This window comes from Rana temporaria, chromosome 6 (genome assembly GCF_905171775.1).
Source record: "Rana temporaria chromosome 6, aRanTem1.1, whole genome shotgun sequence".
Classification (NCBI taxonomy): Eukaryota; Metazoa; Chordata; class Amphibia; order Anura; family Ranidae; genus Rana; species Rana temporaria.
This window is the reverse complement of record NC_053494.1, coordinates 16,215,539-16,239,246: the sequence shown is the minus strand read 5'-3', so window position 1 is coordinate 16,239,246 and position 23,708 is coordinate 16,215,539. Positions and strand designations below refer to the sequence as shown.

Here is a 23,708-nt window from a genome sequence, read left to right as displayed (position 1 = left end):
TGAAAACTATTTTAGGAGTTCCCTGGAGCAAAAAAGTTGAGAAAGGCTGATGAATAAACTGACAAGTACAGAAGTTATGGAAATTTTGGGCCAGATTCACAAAAGGGATACGACGGCGTATCTCCTGATACTCCGGCGTATCCCTGTTTCTATCTATGCGACTGATTCATAGAATCAGTTACGCATAGATATCCCTAAGATCCGACAGGTGTAATTGTTTTAGACTGTCGGATCTTAGGATGCAGTACCCCGGCCGCCGCTGGGGGGAGTTCGCGTCGTAAACCAGCGTCGGGTATGCAAATTAGGAGTTACGGCGGATCCCCGGCGGATTTTCGCATTCGCTACGTCGCCGCTAGTCTAGTTTCCCGTCGCAAAGTTAGTCGTCGTTTTAGGTGCCCTAACTTTAGTCAGCAAATGTATTGCTGTCTAAAGTATGGCCGTCGTTCCCGCGTCGAAATTTTAAATTTAACGTCGTTTGCGTAACACGTCCGGGAATACGGAAGTACGCTACGCGCGTCGCCGTTCGAAATAATTACGTCACGGCGCGCAAAGCACGGCAGGAGTTATGAAACGGAGCATGCGCAGTAGGTCCGGCGCGGGAGCGTGCCTGATTTAAATGGCACACGCCCATTTGAATTGGCCCGCCTTGCGCCCGTAGTTTTCATTGCAAGTGCTTTGTGAATCAGGCACTTGCGATGAAAACTTGCGGCGGTGTAACGTATCTACGATACGTTACGCCGCCACGATTCTATGTGAATCTGGCCCTTTGTGACCTTTGCATTATATGCTATATTTTAACCAAGATTGGGGTTACATATTTAAGTGGATCCAGAGCTTTTTTTCTCAAAAAATAGGTGCTGGAACTCAACCACGACCCCCCAAAACCCCTCCACCCACATACACCCTCTAAATCACATCAAATAGTGGGTGTGGTCAGTCAAATTTCACGAACAGTAGGAGGCTCTTAAAGGGGCATTAAATACCAGGATTGCATTACATACAGAGTGCAGAGTTCAGGAGGGTTACACAGAGAGTGCAGAGCTGCCACTTGTAAACACATAAACCGGACTTCTGTGTTTACAAGTGATTGTGGTGAGCAGGTCCCCCTCCCCAAGGGTTTGAGCCAGAGGTGGTGGAACTGAGTTCCACCAAGTTCCCCCTGAAAAAAAGCCCTGGGTAGATCTATTGTGCTGTGAGATTCGCTGATCTTCTATGGAGCTAGAAGATTGTGAAATGATATGATGACTTGTATTCAGACAGGAGAGATTAGATCTGCCTTTGTCCCAGCTGTAAAAGTGATTTAATACTTTACTGCAAAACCGCTGGGTTGACCTCAGGTTTGTTTGATCTGCAACATTAGAAAGCAAAAGATGCTTTTTCAAGGTGTGGAAAGTCCCATTGTATGACTCAGTTCTGTTTGCTTGTGTAAGTTTATTTTGCTATAATTTTTTCTGACATATGTAATAATTATGCCTTTTTATCTTTATTTACTTTTATTTATTTTTTGTTCACAGCTTTGAAAAGGTCTTTCGACATGGAGGACATTGATGACACTCCTGTGTTTTCACCAACGTCTACGCATAGCTCTCCCTTCTCTCCAAGTCAAAATAGTGTAACCAGAGCAAGCAATGGGGACAGCCAAAAAACGACTGGATCCCACCAGCCACTCTATCAGTCCCGTATCCGCATCAGCTCAAGCTGTAGCCCGTCCCAGAGTCCAGTTCTCAAAAGCAGGATCACCAGCAGTATGTCCTTCAACCGTGGTATGACGCAACTTGCCAAGACCAATGGATCGGCAGGGCAAAGCCTTACCCGAGTTTCTTCATTCCAGACTCGGCTTCATCCCAGCGGCTTTTCATCCTCTGGTCAAGGCAGCGATAGCGAAAGTCTCCACAGTTCCACTTCTAGTTTAGAGTGTCCACCACCTACAAAACCTTTCCAGCCAATCCGTCCAACACCGAATTCAGTGGGCCAGCATGGGTCCAGCATCACAATCTCTAATGTGACCAGTCCAGTCCTTAAAAAATTTTCATCACATGGAAATGTGTTTCACTCAGAGATCGAGCGGCCAGGGGTCCGTCTAGTACCCGTGACTTCTAAAAACCATGGCTCTTTGCCATCTCTTGACCTTCATATTGCTGAAGACAATGTTCCTGACCTGGTTCCTTCTCCAGATGCTGGCTATCCACCATCAGAAGGATGGAGCTCTCCCACTCCAGATTACAACCGATCTTCTTCGAGGAATACCAAATCCATTAGCAGGGAGCCTTCATTCTCCTCATCATCATCCTCCTCTTCACCTCCCACTGATTGCGCACCCATCAACTGTGACATGACTTCTTCCCCTTCTCCACCACCCATCTTTGGTCCTCTTCAGCAAACCACTCTTCAGAAGTTCCCATCACCTCTTCATAGCTCTTTCGGTAAACCTAATGGATCCACCCCCGAGCAATTTAATAGGCCATTGCCTCGGACACAGCTTAGAGTTAGCCTCAATTCCACACCTGGTATATCTTCCCAAGTGAGCAAAGAGAAGACAGAAGTCACCCCAAAAAGTCAACCACAAATGGCATCTATAGGAAGATCAAGCTCTCTTAATTATAAGGCTCCAGTGTCACCTATTTCAGGTTCTCGTCGGACACCTTCTGTCCAACACGATTCTCCTCAAGAGCCAAACCTTAACCATAACTTGAAGCCATCTGAATTTCATTCCTCAAGTGAACGACTCCGATTCATGATGCAGAGGGCAAATTCCTTTACTAAAGCTGATAATGTTCAGAATCAGTATGTTAGAGATGTTTTGGTCAATGAGAAGTCAACTGGTCACCCCACTGACCCCATCAAAACTGTTCAAGAGCCTTCTTGCTATGAAAAATCATCTTTCACTGCCAGAATACAAGGGAGTGGACACCCAGCATCTATGGCCTATCTTCAAGGTAACAAGCAAAACCAGAGGTTCCCAGATGCAGCTTTGGATTCCAGAAATGGGGTTTCACCTATAAAGAGTGAGCCTCAAAATATGGCCCCGCTTGATGTAACTCCTTTCAAACAACCTGAGGGCCAGCTAAGATTATCTAAAGACCTTGAAGAAGAAAAACTCAAGACCACAGATTCAGGTTTGGAAGGTAGGAAAGTTTACTGGTTGAAATTGCTTTTTACTAGATGCTTGCTCAGTGATCTAAAAAAATAGGCTTGGTTGCCACGTGGTTTAACATGTTTTAACTTTTAAGCCATTCAGAAGATATTACATGTTTGAACTGTAAATGTATTAATTAATTTGCATATTATTAACAAAATCTTCCCAAGTATTTGTCAGGCTTTTTCCTTGTGAGGGTTTTGCAAATTATACTAAAATGAGCTGAGGAAGTTGGTGCCTAAACAGGTACTGCAGCCAGGGCAACCATCCGGGGGGGGTACAGCCGATACAACTGTAAGGGGGCCGAAGGGCCCGCCCGGGCCAGAAGAAGGCAGGACGGGTGAAGGGGATCCTAGTTGTGCACTATAGAAACAATCTTGCAGCTTCTACTGTTCTGTGTCATTGAGCTCAGACATTGAGCTCTTTACTGCCAACTCTGGCTACTATGTGCATGTGCACCCCTCACGTGAGCTGCCTGTATGTTGCTCCTCTTTGTCAGCAACATGTCAGCTTTGTGAAAACAAATTGGGACTAGGTAGGAAGATTTCCTTTACAAGTAGAGGATGTGAAGGAAAGGGAGGGGAGCTGTTTATGTACAGGGAGATTTTTTTGTGTGGGGCGTATATATATATATATATATATATATATATATATATATATATATATATATATATATGTGTGTGTGTGTGTGTGTGGGGGGGGGCTGACATTAATACAGGTGTGAGGGGGGCTGACATATTAACAGGTGTGAAGGGGGCTGGGGTGGGGCTGACATATATATAGGTGTGGGGGGGGCCTGACATATATACAGGTGTGGGGGGTGGGGCTGACATATACACAGGCGCAAGGGGGAGTCTGCCATATATACAGGATTGGGGGGGGGGGCTGAGTGCGTACAGGTGAGGTAGCTGGTGTGTGTATTTGGTGGTATGGCCCATGGGCAAGCCCTGGGGAATGTAGGTGGTCAGGCTCCGTGGGGGCCTAGGCATAAAACTGTGTAAGTTTAACATAGGGGCTATTGGAGCTGCAGCTCCAGGCCCCTTCCTCAAGATAGACCCATTTGCCCCCAAAAAACTTCAAGGGTTGTTTTGCTCGGCAACCAGGGGTCACAGAGTCCCCACATTTGAGGTGTATGTAGCTGAAGACCTACCCCACCAATGGTAACCACTGTGGGGTCTCTGTGGCCCCTGGTTGCCGAGCAACAACCCTCGAAGTCTATCTTTTTTTGGGGGGCAAATGGGCCTATCTTGAGGAAGTGGCCTGGAGCTGCAGCTCCAATAGCCCCTATGTTAATCTGACCCTGGCCTTCCCAAGTTATACTCACTTTTAAGCCATCTCAAAATAATTGGTATAGGGGAGCACATGACCTCATCCCAAGATGCAGTCCTCCAATGCAGTCAGCCAATTACCGAGCCCGAACATGGTCACATGAGGGAAGAGATAATGTCATCAACCAAGATCTGACTCGTACAAAGGTCAGAAGTTGGTATATTGGTTGGTACATCCATCTAAATCAGGGTTTCTCAACCAGGGTTCCTCCAGAGGTTGCTCGGGGGTTCCATGAGCAATGAGCAATTTCTGCATCTCAGATAAGCTCCGGCTAACACCATTAATCTTTTTCGCTATCTGTAAGGGGGGTAATCCTTCCCTATGACCACGAGTGTAAGGAGCATTCTTTCCACTGACCATCACACTAATGTAACCTGAGTTGTAGATCTACCGTATTTGCCGGCGTATGAGACGACTGAGCGTATAAGACGACCCCCTAATTTTCCAGGAAAAATTTTGGTTTTGGGATATACTCACCATATAAGACGACCCCCTTCCTACTAGTCTTTCTGGAAGCTGAGGGGTAGCCGGAACAACCGCTGACAGAAACAGGCTTTTTTCAAATCTCACTGTGCCATTACATTACATGCCTCACTCTGCCATTACATTACATACCCCCACTGTGCCATCACTTGCCCCCACTGTGCCATCACTTGCCTCAGCCCCCCACAGTGCCATCACTTGCCCCCACTGTGCCATCACTTGCCCCCACCGTGCCATCACTTGCCTCAGCCCCCCACAGTGCCATCACTTGCACCCACTGTGCCATCACTTGCCCCCACTGTGCCATCACTTGCCCCCCACTGTGCCATCACTTGCCCCCACTGTGCCATCACTTGCCCCCCACTGTGCCATCACTTGCCCCCACTGTGCCATCACTTGCCCCCCACTGTGCTATCACTTGCCCCCACTGTGCCATCACTTGCCCCCACTGTGCTATCACTTGCCCCCACTGTGCCATCACTTGCCCCCACTGTGCCATCACTCACGTTTTGCAGCTTCTGGCTTCCAGGCCGGTGACAGTCTCTGTCTCCTGCGAGTGTCCATGATTTGAAAGCCGCGCCTTCTTCTCAGACTGTCCTGTGATAGGCGGAACACAAATTTTCCCAGCAGCGCCTCTGTTCTGTGTTCCGCCTATCACGGACGTCCTCTCGTCCGAGGATGAGAAGGCATCCGTGATAGGAGGAACACAGAACAGAGGCGCTGCTGGGAAAATTTGTGTTCCGCCTATCACAGGGCGGTCTGAGAAGAAGGCGCGGCTTTCAAATCATGGACGCTCGCAGCAGACGGAGACTGTCACCGGCGTATAAGACGACCCCCGACTTTGGATGCATTTTTTTTGCATCCAAAAAGTCGTCTTATACGCCGGAAAATACGGTAGTAATTTTTAGTAGGGGTTCCCTGAGACCAGAAGGTAATTTCAAGGGTTCCTCTGTGTTGGAAAGGTTGAGAAAGTCCGATCTAAATATTACCCCCACTATGTGTACTGTTATGGATAACTGTGGTGGGGCAGAACTGATGTAAACGGCTCAATGTTTTCTAAAAAACATTTAAATGGTAATCTTAAACACTGGCCCAGATTCAGGTAGAATTTGCCCCTTTTTTACGGAGGCACAGGGCAACGTTTTTGCCCTGCGCCCCCGCAAATTTACTGCGCTACCCGCGATTCACGGAGCAGTAGCTCCGTAAATTGCGGGGGCGCTGTGTAAACTTGCCCTGCGTAAGGGCGCCTAATGTAAATGATCCCGTAGGGGGCGGGAATCATTTAAATTAGGCGTGCTCCCGCGCCGAGCGTAGAGCGCATGCTCCGTCGGGAAACTTTCCCGACGTGCATTGCGGCAAATGACGTCGCAAGGACGTCATTTGCTTCAAAGTGAACGTGAATGGCGTCCAGCGCCATTCACGATTCACTTACGCAAACTACGTGAATTTCAAATTTCGCGACGCGGGAACGACGGGTATCCTTAGCATTGGCTGCCCCTGCTTTTAGCATGTGCAGCCTTACGCGAAACCCGACGTATGCAAACGACGTAAACTGCGTACGCAGGGCTCGCGTAACGTTGTGAATCGGCGTTAGTATGCAATTTGCATACTATACGCTGACCACAACGGGAACGCCACCTAGCGGCCTGCGTAAGAATGCAGCCTAAGATATGAGGGCATAAGAGCCTTATGCCACGCATATCTTAGGCTGCAGTCGGCGTAACAAGCTCTCTGAATCAGGAGAAGTCGTTACGCCGGGGCAAGTAAGCAATTGCGCTGCGTAACCATGGTTACGCAGGCGCAATTGCTCTTTGAATCTGGGCCCCTGTTTACATCATATGAAAGTAAACGCTTTGCGTACCATTGAAAATAAAGACACGAGCTGGATGGAAATCACTATGACCTCATCCAGAAGATTTTTTGCAGCTGTCAGTCCATAACTAGGGTGAGCGGGTCATGCCTCACCCCATAGGCCACAAAGGGGGAGGTCTGGCGAAACCCAAGACCCTCCAAAAGGTGCCAGCAACCAGAAGAGACCATGACGACATATTTTATCTTAAAAAATCGATTTGGAAAAGCGCTTGAAAAAAGTTACGAGAGAGTTTCGTGGTGAGAGGGTGGGGGGCAAGTCCAGACCTGATTATTTAAAGAACAACTGTTGGAAATCATCCCAGGCTTTGGGAGAAGAAACAAGGGGGAGGAGGGTGGGCTTATTATTCTGTTCATCTATCTCTCCCCCCCCCCCTCCTTGCTTGGCACCGAAAGGCATCCCCAGTTTCACCGTGTCCCCTGGGCTCATCGTGAGTGGGAGGGCGGCCACAGGGAAGGAGCGGAACGCGGTGGGGCGGAGAAGGAGGGGAGGGTACTTTCACTAAACGCCACTTACCTGACAAACAGATGTTCCCAGAGAGCCTGTGCTCTGGAATTTGTGAATTACATATGCTGTCAGCTAGACGTGGATGGAAAGCATTCATTTCTTTCCTTGGGGAAACAGCAGGCAAGGCAGCTAAACACATCTAACATATACTGTGTGGGGCACGGGGGGGGGCTATTTGTAAAGATTAGGTATAATATTTGCTCTTCGTTTTGCAGTCCTGGCCCTATTTTAATGCTAAAGGGGACGTAGCAGGGCTGTCTTAATGAGAGGGCAGACCTGGGCAATGCCCAGGGGCCCCAGCTGCATGGGGGGCCCCTGCACTTTCCCCAAAGAAGCTGGTTCTTGAGCCCATGCTGCCCTGAAATTGGGGGCCCCATGGTGGCACTGAGAGTGATAGATACACAGGGGAGGCAGTCTGCCTCCTACCTACTTGATGTCTGTTTACCTGCACTGTCATCATTGTAGGGGCCCCAGAGCATTACTTTGCCCAGGGGCCCATGATGCTATTAAGACGGCCCTGGGACCTAGTAACCTTTCAACTCTGAATTACAATATGATATTGTGGAGATACCCACGTCTACTCTTTATTTAGAAAGTCCTCCTTAAAGGGGTTGTAAAGGTAAAAAGAAAATTCCCTAAATTGCTTCCTTTACCTTAGTGCAGTCCTCCTTCACTTACCTCATCCTTCCATTTTGCTTTTAAATGTCCTTATTTCTTCTGAGAAATCCTCACTTCCTGTTCTTCTGTCTGTAACTCCACACCGTAATGCCAGGCTTTCTCCCTGGTGTGGAGAAAGCCTCTTGAGGAGGTGAGCAGGAGTGTCAGGACGCCCGCTAACACACAGCTCCTTTCTCTATCTGCAAAGTAGAGAGCGTCCTGACACTCCTGCTCGCCCCCTCCCCCCTCAAGAGGCTTTCATCAGTTATTTAACCATCGGTTATTTATCCATAGGTTAAAAAAAAGACAACTTGTTTTAAATTTAACCGATGGATTCCTAACCGATAGAACAAAACCGATCGTTAGTAGGCACGACCATCAGTTAAAAATCCACGCATGCTCAGAATCAAGTCGACGCATGCTTGGAAGCATTAAACTTCGTTTTTTTCAGGACGTCGTTGTGTTTTACGTCACCGCGTTCTGACACGATTGTTTTTTTTAACTGATGGTGTGTAGGCGCGACGGACCATCAGTCAGCTTCATCGGTTAACCGATGAAAACGGTCCATCGGTCCGTTCTCATCGGATGGACTGATTGTGTGTACGCGGCATAAGGCCTGAACCCTGAAGAAAGGGTAGCCCCAACAGTGCCCAGCAGTGGTGCAAATCTGTGCCCAGAAGTGATGCCAATTTGTGCCCAGAAGTGGTGCCAATCTGTGCTCATTAGTGATGCAAGTCAGTGCTGCCTTTCAGTGCCTGCTCATTAGTGCCACCCATCACTGCCGCCTATCAGTGCTGCCTATCCATGCTGCCTATCATTGCCCATAAGTGCCACTTATCGGTGCCCATCAGTGCGGCATATTAGTGCCTCATCATCAGTGCCCTTCACTGCCACCTGATCAGTACCCATCAGTGCAGCCTATCAGTGCCCATCAGTGCAGCCTATCAGTGCCCATCAGCGTAGTCTCATCAGCGCATATCAGTGAAGGGGAAAAATTACTTATTTACAATTTTTTTTTAGCAAAAAATAAAAAACCTAACGGCGATTAAATGCCACCAAAAAGAAATAGCCAGATTCAGATAGACTGGCTTAGTTTTGAGGCGGCGTAGCGTATCGCATATACGCTACGCCGCCGTAAGTCAGAGAGGCAAGTGCTGTATTCACAAAGCACTTGCTTCCTAAGTTACGGCGGCGTAGCGTAAATGGGCCGGCGTAGCGCGCCTAATTTAAATGATGAACAGGGGGGCGTGTTTTATGTTAATGACTAGTGACCCAACGTGATTGACGTTTTTTAACGAACGGCGCATGCGCCGTTCGTGGACATATCCCAGTGTGCATTGCTCCAAAGTACGCCGCAAGGACCTATTGGTTTCGCCGTGAACGTAAATTGCGTCCAGCCCCATTCACGGACGACTTACGCAAACGATGTAAAAATTTCAAAATTTGACGCGGGAACGACGTCCATACTTAACATTGGCTAGGCCGGCTATTTGTTCGACTAACTTTACGCTGGAAAAAGCCTTACGTAAACTACGTAAAAAAATGCGCCGGGCGCACGTACGTTTCTGAATCGGCGTATCTAACTCATTTGCATATTCTACGCCGAAATCAACGGAAGCGCCACCTAGCGGCCAGCGTAAATATTGCACCCTAAGATACGACGGCGTAGGAGACTTACGCCGCTCGTATCTTAGCCTAATTTAAGCGTATCTGGTTTCCAGAATACGCTTACATTTACGACGGCGTAGATTCAGAGTTACGACGGCGTAGATTCAGAGTTACGACGGCGTAGATTCAGAGTTACGACGGCGTAGATTCAGAGTTACGACGGCGTATCTACTGATACGCCGGCGTAAACGTCTCTGAATCTGGCTAAAAGAGAGGAAAGCAGATGGAGGAGTTGTCAGGGGGCGCACCATAAATTTTTGAGCGAGGATATAAATACCTTGAAGTGTTACTTAGCACGCTGCTTTTAAAAAAAATTTAAAACTTGTCCAGTTTGACGCAGAATGTTTCCATGCCACAGCGTAAAAAGATACAGAGAACAAATTCTGAAAAAAAAAAAAAAAATGTGGGAAGGATGGAAAAATAATTACACTGGCAGCTGTTAGCGATTTGCCTGAACTCTACACACAATAATGTGTCATCAGATCAGATCTAACATGTTACCACTGCCTAGAATTAGACGATTCTCGGGAAAACAGACCAACGGCGCTGCTGGAAGCCCCAGGTTTCTTTGTTTATTATATATTTTTATATCATCTACTAATATGGGGATGGTATAGATATAGAGAATCAGAATATTGGGTTGAAAGAAACAGCAGAGGGCACAAACTTAGGCCCAGATTCTCAAAGGGCTTACGATGGCGCAACGCCATGTACACCGTCGTAAGTCCTAATCTGGGCCGTCGTATCTATGCGACTGATTCTTAGAATCAGTTACGCATAGATAACCATTAGATCCGACAGGCGTAAGGCTCTTACGCTGTCGGATCTTAAATACAATTTTTTTTTTCGCCGCTAGGTGTCGCCTCCGTCGTTTTTTCCCGATCGAGTATGCAAATTAGCAAAATACGTGAATTCCCGAACGTACGCGCGGTCGACGCAGTGAAGATACGAAATTTACGTTAGATTTGCGACGCGTAAAGTTGCCCCTGCTATATGAGGGGCAACCAATGTTAAGTATGGCCGTCGATCCCGCGTCGAAATTTGAAAATTTAACGTTGTTTGCGTAAGTCGTCCGTGAATGGCGCTGGACGCCATTTACGTTACAGTCAAAACAAATGACGTCCGTGAGACGTCATTTAGCGCAATGCACGTCGGGTAATTTACCTGACGGAGCATGCGCATTACGATCGGCGCGGGAGCGCGCCTAATTTAAATGATCCACGCCCCCTACCAGGATCATTTGAATTAGGAGGGCTTGCGCGGGTGGACTTTACGCGACGCCGCCGCAAGTTTACAGGTAAGTGGTTTGGAAATCAGGCACTTGCCACTTAAACTTGCGGCGGCGTAACGTAAAGGACATACGTTCCGCCGCCTCAGATATTTAAGAATATGCCCCTATATATTTTTATATCATCTACTAATATGGGGATGGTGTAGATATAGATAATCAGAATATTGGGTTGAAAGAAACAGCAGAGGGCACAAACTTAGGCCCAGATTCTCAAAGGGCTTACGACGGCGCAACGCCATGTGCGCCGTCGTAAGTCCTAATCTGGGCCGTCGTATCTATGCGACTGATTCTTAGAATCAGTTACGCATAGATAACCATTAGATCCGACAGGCGTAAGGCTCTTACGCTGTCGGATCTTAAATACAATTTTTTTTTTCGCCGCTAGGTGTTGCCTCCGTCGTTTTTTCCTGATCGAGTATGCAAATTAGCAAAATACGTGAATTCCCGAACGTACGCGCGGTCGACGCAGTGAAGATACGACATTTACGTTAGATTTGCGACGCGTAAAGTTGCCCCTGCTATATGAGGGGCAACCAATGTTAAGTATGGCCGTCGTTCCCGCGTCGAAATGTAAAAATTTACGTCGTTTGCGTAAGTCGTCCGTGAATGAGGCTGGACGCCATTTAAGTTCACGTCGAAACCAATCACGTCCTTGCGACGTCGTTTCGCGCAATGCACGTCGGGAAATTTTAGGGACGGCGCATGCGCAGTACGTTCGGCGCGGGAAAGCGCCTAATTTAAATGATCCACGCCCCCTACCCGGATCATTTGAATTAGGCGGGCTTGCGCCGGGGAATATACGCTACGCCGCCGCAACTTTACAGGCAAGTGCTTTGTGAATCAAGCACTTGCCCGTAAAACTTGCGGCGGCGTAACGTAAACGAGATACGTTACGCCTGCATAGTTTTACGCCCATCTACGAGAATCTGGGCCTAAGTGCAGTATAAAGGAAAAGACTTAAAAAAAAAAGTAAAAAAAATAAAAAATCACAACTGGCAAGTCACAAGATGCATAAGCATAAGGCGGGGGTTCACACATCTCCGGCTGCGGTTTGCAGTCCGAAGACGGTGCGGTTTTGTTCACCCGTTCAGGTGTGTTTCAGGTGCAAATTTTTAATTTGCAACAAACCTGGAGCCAGAATCGCATAGGAGCCTTTTCAGAAACGGACCTTGGCCGCCCCAGACATGTGTGAACCAGCTCCATTGAAAGTCAGTCCGATTGACATTTCATGCGAATCGGATGCTAAAAAACGCATGTAATTCGCAAGTATGTGAGCCGAGCCTTGTGTCGACATGATTCTGAGCATGCGCGCGCATGCGCCGTTCGTTCAGCCATGCATTTACATGGGGTCACGCTTCATTATAATACAACACGCCCACTGCCTTGCTACTTTGAATTACGCGGGCTTACGCCATTTACGTTACGCCGGCGTACATATGGGAGCAAGTGCTTTGTGAATACTGTACTTGCCTCTCAATGTTACGGCGGCGTAGCGCATATGAGATGCGCTACGCCTATCTAAAGATGCGCCGATCTCTCTGAATCTGGCCCATTATTGTCCTTCACACGATCATGTTTTAAGGGGCTCTATAGCGCAGGATCACAGCACGCTAAACGCGTATGAAAACTACTGTAGTTTCCAGGGGTTGACAAATTTGCTTGGAATCTAGGAGCCAGCTAAAAAAGTTAGGAGCCAGAAAACGCGCCCCGTCCCGATGAGCTTGCGCGCAGAAGCGAACACAGAGGTGAGCAGCGCCCGCATATGTAAACGGTGTTCAAACCACACATGTGAGGCATCGCCGCGATTGGTAGAGCGAGAGCAATAATTCTAGCCCTAGACCTCCTCTGTAACTCAAAACATGCAACCTGTAGATTTTTTTAAACGTCGCCCATGAAGATTTTAAAGGGTAAAAGTTTGTCGGCATTCCACGAGCGGACGCAATTTTGAAGCGTGACATGTTGGGTATGAATTTACTCGGCGTAACATTATCTTTCATAATATTTAAAAAAATGGGGATAACTTTACTGTTGTCTCATTTTTTAATTAAAAAAAGTGTAATTTTTTCCCAAAAAAGTGCGCTTGTAAGACCGCTGCGCAAATACGGCGTGACAGAAAGTATTGCAACGATCGCCATTTTATTCTCTAGGGTGTTAGGATAAAAAAATATATATATAATGTTTGGGGGTTCTAATTAGAGGGAAGAAGATGGCAGTGAAAAATAGTGAAAAATTACATTAGAATTGCTGTTTAACTTGTAATGCTTAACTTGTAATACCAACGGCCACCACCAGATGGCGCCAGCTCACATCTGGTGGTAATAACTTGTAATACCAACGGCTCCCCACCAGATGGCGCCAGCTCACATCTGGTGGTAATAACTTGTAATACCAACGGCTCCCCACCAGATGGCGCCAGCTCACATCTGGTGGTAATAACTTGTAATACCAACGGCTCCCCACCAGATGGCGCCAGCTCACAGATGGCGCCAGGACACTATTTCTAGTCGCCATGGTGACCTGGCGACCGGGGTTTGTCGAGCCCTGAGTTACCATTATGATCGATGAAGCTCTTTACATCAGTACGTTGCGTTTATGAAAAATCCTAGACTTTTGCTAAACACATCAACGCATGGAATATGCACTTAAAAAGTAGCGTCAGTTTTAAATAATGTATTTTTCAGGTCACGTCCATATTTCCTATGTGCCTGCAAGAGGAAAATAAAACACGCCTTGTGTTACATTTTGATGTCACACATTAAAAACGCACTAAAAATGCAAAACTGTTGACTAACGCATGTGCGTTTTTTTAATGCGATGGTGTTCAGTATTGAGCAGACCCACTAATATTTCTCCACCAAATCGCATTTTTTTTTCTCCAGTAAACGGTTGTACCAGCATGCAATTATTATTGTATTTCAGTGACAGCTCCATCCATCAGAGCGAAGGGACGTGTGCCTTTACGCAGCCAACTGTTTATTATTGCTGAGGATTTAGAGCCTGGCTTATTTAAATAAAGAGAACCCAACACACCAGGCAGCTGTATAAACAGCCCCTGTGCTTATTGTATGTGACATGTACACACAGTGCAGAGCTCAGGTATTGTCCTGCGGAGGAGAAAAGGACTCTGGGAAAACACCTAGCGCACTTTGAACATTAAACCTCGTCAAACGTCACCTCTGACCTTCTCATTCTTGCCATTCTTCCCAGATCGAGTCATGTAAAACCAGTTAGAGGATATTAAAAGTGGCCGTAGGCAGGGTTCTATGGGCAGTCGGCCAACTGGTTTAGTATTAATTGCAATGTGATGGCAGTACGGGCCACAGAACATGATATCATTGCAATTTTAGATGAACCAAAACTCTTCCTAGTCCAAGTTCTGGGAGGTCAATTTGAATTTTGGCTCCTGTGTGCGGCAGATTGCCATAGCTCCGATCCAAACCAGGATAAATAAAAGCGTTCACCATACCATAGAAGGTTCCATTATTCTGCTCCATTGTTCAGCACACAGTACTAGAGAAGGTGAGCACAGAAACAGCTACCGTATTTATTGGGGTATAGCGCGCTTCCGCGTATAGCGCACACCCCTAAAGTTGCCCCGAAATTCCTGTGAAAAAAAGATTTTTTTACTTACAGTTTTGGTGTCTTGCGCGGCGTCCATCGGCGGCTTCTTCGGCCCGGCGTCCGTCTGCGGCTTCAGGTGTCCTCTTCGTCGGGTCCGGCGTCCTTCTGCGGCGTCCTCCCCACTCGTTTCCCACGCCAAGTTTAATACTGCGCCGACATATACCGAGCGCAGTACACTCATGTATAGTCGGGCAGGCTCGGCTACTCTCGCGCTCACGTCCTGTACGTCCAGGACTTGAGCGCGAGAGGAGCCGAGACTGCCCGACTATACACGAGTGTACTGCGCTCGGTATAAGCCGGCGCAATATTCAAACTCGGCGCGGGAAAGCGGGTATCGGCGTATATCGCGCACCCACGGTTTTCAGGGCAAAAAAGTGCACGGTATACGCCGATAAATACGGTATTTAGACATTTTTTCACCCAAGATTCACACACGTTTCACACAGAATTAACAATTTTTGTTTCCCAATCTAAGCCAATTAGAAAAATCTACGGATCTTGGGTAAAAGTTGGGTGAATCTGGAGTGAAATTATTAACATAACAACCAGGGGCGGACTGACAACTCATGGGGCCCCCGGGCAATAGACGATTATGGGGCCCCTGGGCTTACAGGTGGCCACCATGCCAGGAGGCAGTGCAGAGGCGGGGCAGCTAAAATCTCGGGATTTTCACATCAAAAGCATGTCGGTTTCGGACATATCAGGGACAGATGTAAAAAAAACACAGATTTGTACATACTGTCCCTGGTTTTACTGAGCCTGGCAACCCTGATGGGGCCCCCTGGTGGCATGGGGCCCTCGGGCAGTGCCCGAGTGACTCAATGGTCAGTCCGCCCCTGATAACAACATTTCAGTCCTGGTCCCTAGAACATACTTAATTCCACCTCAGGCTTGCTAAGTAACCGGACAGTCCCACCTAATTACCAGAGTTGTCCACCCAAATCCCACCTCTGATTAAGTGGGGAACCACACACTTGCGGCCCCCCCGGTCACCATAATGAATACCATTAGGTAGATTCACGTAGATTGGCCTAAATTTAGGACGGCCTAGCCTAGTCTTTTTAGGCTACACCGCCGTAAATTAGTTAGGCTAGTAGTGATTCACAATCTACTTACCTGCTAATCTACGGCTGTGTAGCCTAAGACGAGCGGGCGTAAGGGCGCCTAATTCAAATGACTTGGAGGGGGGCGTGTTGTATGGAAATGAGGCTTGACCTCACGTTTTTTGACGTTTTTTGACACTGCGCATGCGCCGGGCGACTACATTTCCCAGTGCGCATTGGGGCTAAATAGGCCGTACGGGCCTATTGATTTCGACACGGACGTAAACGACGTAACTCCCGATTTGCGGACTACTTACGCAAACGACGCAAAAAATTCGAACCTCGCGGCGGGAACGGCGGCCATACTTTAACATTGTTATTCCACCTCCATAGGTGGAATAACTTTAGGCTGCCTAAGGCCTTACGGAAACGACGTAATGCGACGGTGTAGGCCTGGCGTTCGTTCGTGAATCGGCGTATCCCCTCATTTACATAATCTACGCCAGCCGCAATGGAAGCGCCATCTAGCGGCCATCAGAAACATTGCAAGCTAAGATAGAACGGCGCAAGCCGGCCTATCTTAGCTTTGTTTAAGTGTATCTCTGTTTGAGAATACACTTAAACAAACGCCGGCGTAGATTCAGAGTTAGGTCGGCTTATCTACTGATAAGCCGGCCTAACTCTTTGTGAATCTACCTACAGGTTGAGTTACTGTGCAGGCACCATAACTCAAACAAGGGTGACACTGTGATCCTTGGTCATCAACTAGAACACAGCATCACTGGGACTAAGGTCTAAGATATGGGACCTTCGCGTGGTAGGATCACCATGTATTCATTTAGTGAAAGTAGCACATTTCAAAAGATTGAAAACAACTTTTACACATCATGGCTATGCACATCTATATTTCTTCTACCCCTGGACCCTGTCGGATTAACCATGCACGGCCTAATCCTGAGCTGGAGGAATGTGGATTGGCACCTCTAGGTAAAAGCTGGTGTGCGTGTAGGAACAGGTGCACCCTTGTAGGCCGGATTCCAAGGCCTTTTATCCATCTTCCTCTGTACCGTCCTCTGACAGATCGAGGTTTGGTTAATTACTTAATTAGAGCATTCCTAAAACTCAAACCTGTCAGAGGCCCGTGACGCCTAAGCCGCGCTCCCCTCGGGGTGGTGGGTGGTGGTTTTCCGGACTGACGGCCGTACCGGCGGGTCAGACAGATGAGAGACAACGCAGGAAATGGAGAGACAGGCGAAGAGAGGGTAGGATTTGGAAAGTGACAGGCCGTCATGTGGAGGGCCCAGGAGACAGATCGGAACATTGAGTGAAGAGAGGGCCCCGTTGCGTAATATGGAGACACGGAGAGGTCAGCGATGAGCGGCCCCCCTTGCAGGAATTTTATACATGGAAAGCATGTTAGGCTTCTGTCAAGGGGATGGAGGCGAGGAAGAGGAGTCCTGTCAGGATCCATAACACTGACAGTAAAGCATGATGGGAGATAAGATTGGCAGTGATTTACAGGGATTCAGCCCATGGAACGGCCAGGCCCAGCAGCGCTGCAGTAAATTGAGGTTGACATCTTTTACCGATTGCAAAAGATTTGCAGCCCTTCCGTATTCTTTATTATCACAGGGCAGGAATATCATCCACGTCTACTTATATAGCACATACTATACATAGCAGGTTGGGATTGTTAGGCCTTATTCACTCCTGAGCGTCTTTGGTGTTTTTTAGGAATTATTTTAGCATTGTATACAGATATTTTTTTTTTTTTGAGTGTTTCAGGCTTGAGCATTTTTTTTTAAACTATTTTTCAACCAATGGAATGCTAATTACTAAGACAGAAAACAAGTGAAAAAGTAATACATGTGTTTCTGTGCATTTTCATGCGCTCAAAGTCTATGAGCCCCTAAAGAAGATCATGTACTTTTTTGAGAAACAAGCTTAAAGCATCCCTTCGTTCAGGTGTTAACGGGCAACATTGAATACAATGGAAACCTTAGTGTTGAGGTGGGAATGGGCATCATTGAATATAATGGAAGCCCTAGTGTTGAGGTGGGAACCGGCATCACTGAGTATAATGGAAACCCTAGTGTTGAGGTGGGAACCGGCATCACTGAGTGTAATGGAAACCCTAGTGTTGAGGTGTGAACAGGCATCATTGAATAAGGGAAACCCTAGTGTTGAGGTGGTAATGGACATCATTGAATATAATGGAAACTCTAGTGTTGAGGTGTGAATGGGCATCATTGAGTCTAATGGAAACCCTAGTGTTGAGGCGTGAACAGGCATCATTGAATATAAGTGAAACCCTAGTGTTGAGGTGTGAATGGGCATCACTGAGTATAATGGAAACCCTAGTGTTGAGATGTGATCAGGCATCATTGAATATAAGGGAAACCCTAGTGTTGAGGCATGAATGGACATCATTGAATATAAGGGAAACCCTAGTGTTGAAGTGTGAATGGACATCATTGAATATAAGGGAAACCCTAGCGTTGAGGTGTAAATGGGCTCATTGAGTATAATGAAAGCCCTAGTGTTGAGGTTTGAACGGGCATAATTGTATATAATGGAAACCCTAGTGTTGAGGTTTGAACGGGCATAATTGTATATAATGGAAACCCTAGTGTTGAGGTGTGAGCAGGCATCATTGAGTATAATGGAAACCCTAGTGTTGAGGTGTAAACTGGCATCATTGAATATAATGGAAACCCCAGTGTTGAGGTGTAAACTGGCATCATTGAATATAATGGAAACCCTAGTGTTGAGGTGTAAACTGGCATCATTGAATATAATGGAAACCCTAGTGTTGAGGTGTAAACTGGCATCATTGAATATAATGGAAACCCTAGTGTTGAGGTGTAAATGTGTATCATTGAGTATAATGGAAACCCTAGTGTTGAGGTGTGAATGGGCATCATTGAATATAAGGGAAACCCTAGTGTTAAGGCGTGAATGGGCATCATCAAATACAATGGAAACCCCAGTGTTGAGGTGTAAACTGGCATCATTGAATATAATGGAAACCCTAGTGTTGAGGTGTAAATGTGTATCATTGAGTATAATGGAAACCCTAGTGTTGAGGTGTGAATGGGCATCATTGAATATAATGGAAACCCTAGTGTTGAGGTGTGAATGGGCATCATTGAATATAATGGAAACCCTAGTGTTGAGGTGTGAATGGGCATCATTGAATATAATGGAAACCTTATTGTTGAGGTTGGAACAGGCATCATTGAGTATAATGGAAACCCTAGTGTTGAGATGTGAATGGGCATCATCGAATACAATGGAAACCCCAGTGTTGAGGTGTGAATGGGTATCATTGAGTATAATGGAAACCCTAGTGTTGAGGTGTGAATGGGCATCATTGAATATAATGGAAACCCTAGTGCTGAGGTGTGAATGGGCATCATTGAATACAATGGAAACCCCAGTGTTGAGGTGTAAACTGGCATCATTGAGTATAATGGAAACCCCAGTGTTGAGGTGTGAATGGGCATCATTGAATATAATGGAAACCCTAGTGTTGAGGTGTAAACTGGCATCATTGAATATAATGGAAACCTTATTGTTGAGGTGTAAATGGGTATCATTGAATATAATGGAAACCCTAGTGTTGAGGTGTAAACTGGTATCATTGAGTATAATGGAAACCCTGGTGTTGAGGTGGGAACTAGGCAGGACTAAAATCGTGGTTAAAGAGCCACCCCTGCCGTTCTGCATGTTCCGCCTCCCCTGAAAAACACCTTGTTTGACTTGCAGTAGTTATGCCCCTTCTCACATCTGAAGACCAGGGGGAGAGAGCTCCCCCTGTTGCTTGGAGTGACGCTTTAAGTTTTTTTCTAGGTCTGTTTGTAAAACAAATTGTACAGCCATCACGAATGATCCCTGTACTTTATCCAATATGTTTATTTCCTATGATCGTCAGCTCCATCTAGTGGCTATTATGTAAAACTTTCCTGGTTGAGATCTTTCAGGACACTACTACATTTTGGCCACTAGATGGAGCTGACAACATAAGGAAGTACACATATTAGAGACAATATAGGGATTATTCATGGCGGCTGTTTCAGTGCTCATTACATTTCCCATAGAAGCAGATCTGCCGGAAGTCTTGTTGGTTGCCCATACATGGTTTAATGAAGTCTAACAATGGGTAAATGGATAGCATGGCTCTATCATTCCAGGCATGAACAGGTGACCTTTGAGGACCTCTTTATACGATCTTTGTGTACAGGCCGTGTTTGCTGGCTCTTTGTTCCTCTGAACCCTCCTTGCGGACTCCAGGTCGAAGGTAAATACTGCAATCCATCACTGACCTATTTACGGCCTCAGAGCAAATTGACTTTTCGCAGGTTTCCCAAACAAAGTCGGCGAGTTTATTTGCCGCTTATTGCTGTCACATCCGTTTACAAGAGCCGATTACTCCTCATTGAAGCCTTGCTGTGAGGTCATCGACATACATACAGGATTGAGTGGTAGGAGCCCTGGAAGGTGGAGTCCACCATTCTCACACCGAGGGGCTAAGTGTGGTCATTACCAAAGGTGACATTGTTCCTCCGAGGTGGCATGGGAACGCTAAGAGGAATTCTACATTTATATAACTCATTAACTAATGATTGATGGGAAATCTATGGAAGGTACGGCAGTCCTGTGACTATGATGTCATAGGGTGCGTGTGACCCGATGAGCTCAGAGAACGAAGCGTAGCGAAATGATGAACGTACCTGAATATAGGAGAGCCGATCGGCTGCTCTCCTGACAGGGGGGGTCTGTGCTGATTGTTTATCAGCACAGCCCCCCTCTCTGATGCCCACCCAGGTCCACCAGGATGCCACACTGGACCACCAGGGAAGGCCACCACACTGGACCACCAGGTATGCCAATTAGGCCACCAGGGAAATGCCAATCAGTGCCCAGGTAGCTGCCATCCAGTGGCAAACAAAAATGCCTACCAGTGCCACCAGTGATGCCTATCCCTGGAGTTCATCAGTGCCAGCCATCAGTGCCGTCTTTCAGTGCCCATCAGAGCGGATCAGTGCCCAGCAGTGCCGTCTATCTGTGCCACCCATAAGTACCCATCAGTGCAGCTTTTCAGTGTTAGTATTAGCATTAGTGTCGCCTATCAGTGCCCACCAGTGCCACCTAGAAGCACCCATCAGTGCTGCCTATCAATGCCCATCAGTGCTGCATATCAGTATCACCCACCAATCCCGCCTATCAGTGCCCATTAGTGCCGCCTATCAGTGCCCATCATCAATGCCCATCATCAGTGCCCATCAGAGCCCAGCAGTGATGTCTATCAGTGCCACTCATAAGTACCCATCAGTGCAGCCTTTCGGTGCCCAGCAATTCCGTCTATCTGTGCCCACCAGTGCCACCTATAAATGCCCATCAGTGCTGCCTATCAATGCCCATCAGTGCTGCATATCAGTATCACCCACCAATGCCGCCTATCAGTGCCCATTGGTGCCGCCTATCAGTGCCCATCATCAGAGCCCAGCAGTGCAGTCTATCAGTGCCACTCATAAGTACTCAGCAGTGCAGCCTTTCAGTGCCCATTAGTGTCGCCTATCAGTGCCCACCAGTGCCACCTATGAGCGCCCATCAGTGCTGCCTATCAATGCCCATATAATTGGAAACAAAAAACAGGGGGCCAGTTATGGACTTTTTGGGCACAATAGTAAAGTAGGGATACAGTCAGAAATGATATGTAATATTTATAATACATTTTTTGACTGTATCCCTACTTTACTATTGTGCCCAAAAAGTCCATAACTGGCCCCCTGTTTTTTGTTTCCAATTATATTAGGACGTGGCACATTTATTATCTTTCATGTATCCGCAGTACCACTCTGCGTGACGATACAGCCTCTCTCTATTCAAATATCAATGCCCATAAGTGCTGCATATCAGTATCACCCACCAATGCTGCCTATCAGTGCCCATTAGTGCCGCCTATCAGTGCCCATCATCAGAGCCCAGCAGTGCCGTCTATCAGTGCCACCCATAAGTACCCATCAGTGCAGCCTTTCCGTGCCCACCAGTGTCACCTATGAGCGCCCATCAGTGCCGCCTATCAATGCCCATCAGTGCTGCATATCAGTATCACCCATCAGTGCACTATTAGTGGCACCTATCAGTGCCCACCTCAACAGTGCCATCTCATTGGTGCCACCTTATCAGGACCCGTCAGTGCCGCCTTATCAGTGCCCATCAGTGAAGGAGAAAACTTATTATTTACAACATTTTATAACAGAAACAAAGAAAAAGTTAATTTTTTTTCCAAATTTTCGGTATTTTTTTTATTCATTTAGCAAAAAATAAAAACAGCAGAGATGATCAAATCCCACCGAAAGAAATCCCTATTTGTGGGAAGACAGTGGACCGGATTCAAAGAGATTTGCGCATTTATTACGGAGGCGCAGGGCAACGATTTTGCCCTGCGCCACCGCAATTTTTTTGCGCTGCCCTCGATCCACGGAGCATAAGCTCCGTAAATTGCGCGGGCGCGCCGGCAAAATGCCCGGCGCAAGAGCACGCAATTTAAATGATCCCGTAGGGGGCGGGAATCATTTAAATTAGGCGCGCTCCCGCGCCGAGCGTAGAGCGCATGCTCAGTCGGGAAACTTTCCCGACGTGCATTGCGGCAAATGACGTCGCAAGGACGTCATTTGCTTCAAAGTGAACGTGAATGGCGTCCAGCGCCATTCACGATCCACTTACGCAAACAACGTAAAATGTGAACGTCGCGACGCGGGAACGTGGCCATCCTATAGCATTGGCTGCGCCTGCTTTTAGGATGTGTAACGTTACGCGAAACCCGACGTACGGAAACGACGTAACTTGCGTACGCAGGGCCCGCGCAAGTTTGTGAATCGGTGTTAGTATGCAATTTGCATACTATACACAGATCACAATGGGAGCGCCCCCTAGCGGTTTTCGCTAGAATGCAGCCTAAAATCTGCGTGGCATAAGAGCCTTATGCCGCGCAGATTTTAGGCTGCAGTCGGCGTAGCGATGTTCCTGAATCAGGAGCATTCGCTACGCCGGAGCAAGTAAGCAATTGCGCCGTGTAACCTATGGTTACACGGGCGCAATTGCTTCTTGAATCTGGCCCACTGATTATAATTTAGTTTGTATTGAAGTGGTTAAAAGGCCACCGATATATTTCATGGCCAGGCAGAGAGCACTGCCGCTTGTTCTGATAGGATGCTGCCACCTGGTGGTAAGACTAGGGAAGTTCCTTCTGTCATTCTACAGATAGGGGACCCCCACTAATCCTTAGGAAAGGGGCTTAATCCTGATTATTCCTATTTAAGTGAAATGCATTTTCCATCCCCCCCCCCCCCCCCCTGGGACTTTTATTTAGGTTCATCAGAAAGTTAAAAAATCCGGAGATTTACCTAACTGCTTTCAGGAACGCGGCCAAGAGTGAGTCAGGCGGAACATCTGGAAGCCAGTGAGGGGGGGGGGGGTGTATCAGAGCCTGGATGATAGACATTGCATGGAATGCGCCAATTACATCAGACTGACCCCCCCGTATCTGCAGATGGAACATCCCGTCTCACGCAGATCACTTAGTGCCGATAGAAATGATATAAATGACTCATTAAGACATCTTTACATTTATCTTTATAAAGAAGAGCAGCCCGTGTACAGCAGGGCTAGCGTGTGAGAGGAAGAAGCAGCACAAGGAGCCAATCAGCGCTAACATGGAGCATGCTGATAGGAGGAGAGAGCATAGTGACAGAGAGATGAGCTCATCAATGTGCTGTCTGGACACGGGTTGGGGGCTCGTCCGGGATCACCTGGCCACCAGACTGAGGACATCTAGTGGCAGAAAAAGAGTACCGCGGGGAGAAATCTCTGGACTATTGAAGCCTATGACTTCATGTGCTGACAAGAAGCATGCTGATAGGAGGGGAGAGCAGAGGTGACATAGAGATGAATTCATCATCTCATCACTTGGACCAGTGGCGTCACTAGGGTTGGTGTCACCCGGTGTGGTAAAACATGGTGTCACCCCCCCCCACCTCTGTCTAGGCTGCCCAGCACCAAGCAGGCAGCGCACGGGGCGCACCCCGAACCAGCCGC

At 47.3% G+C, this 23,708-nt stretch overlaps 1 protein-coding gene across 1 annotated transcript in view; it reads left to right on the top strand.

The window, feature by feature from the left end:
- The window catches only part of LOC120943180 (septin-9-like), a 199,292-nt gene that overhangs the window by 90,866 nt on the left and 84,718 nt on the right, over positions 1 to 23,708 (top strand). Inside the window, exon 2 of the mRNA XM_040356325.1 lies at positions 1,515 to 3,125. Coding sequence (XP_040212259.1) covers positions 1,515 to 3,125 — 1,611 coding nt within the window. The remainder of the gene's footprint in view (positions 1 to 1,514; positions 3,126 to 23,708) is intronic.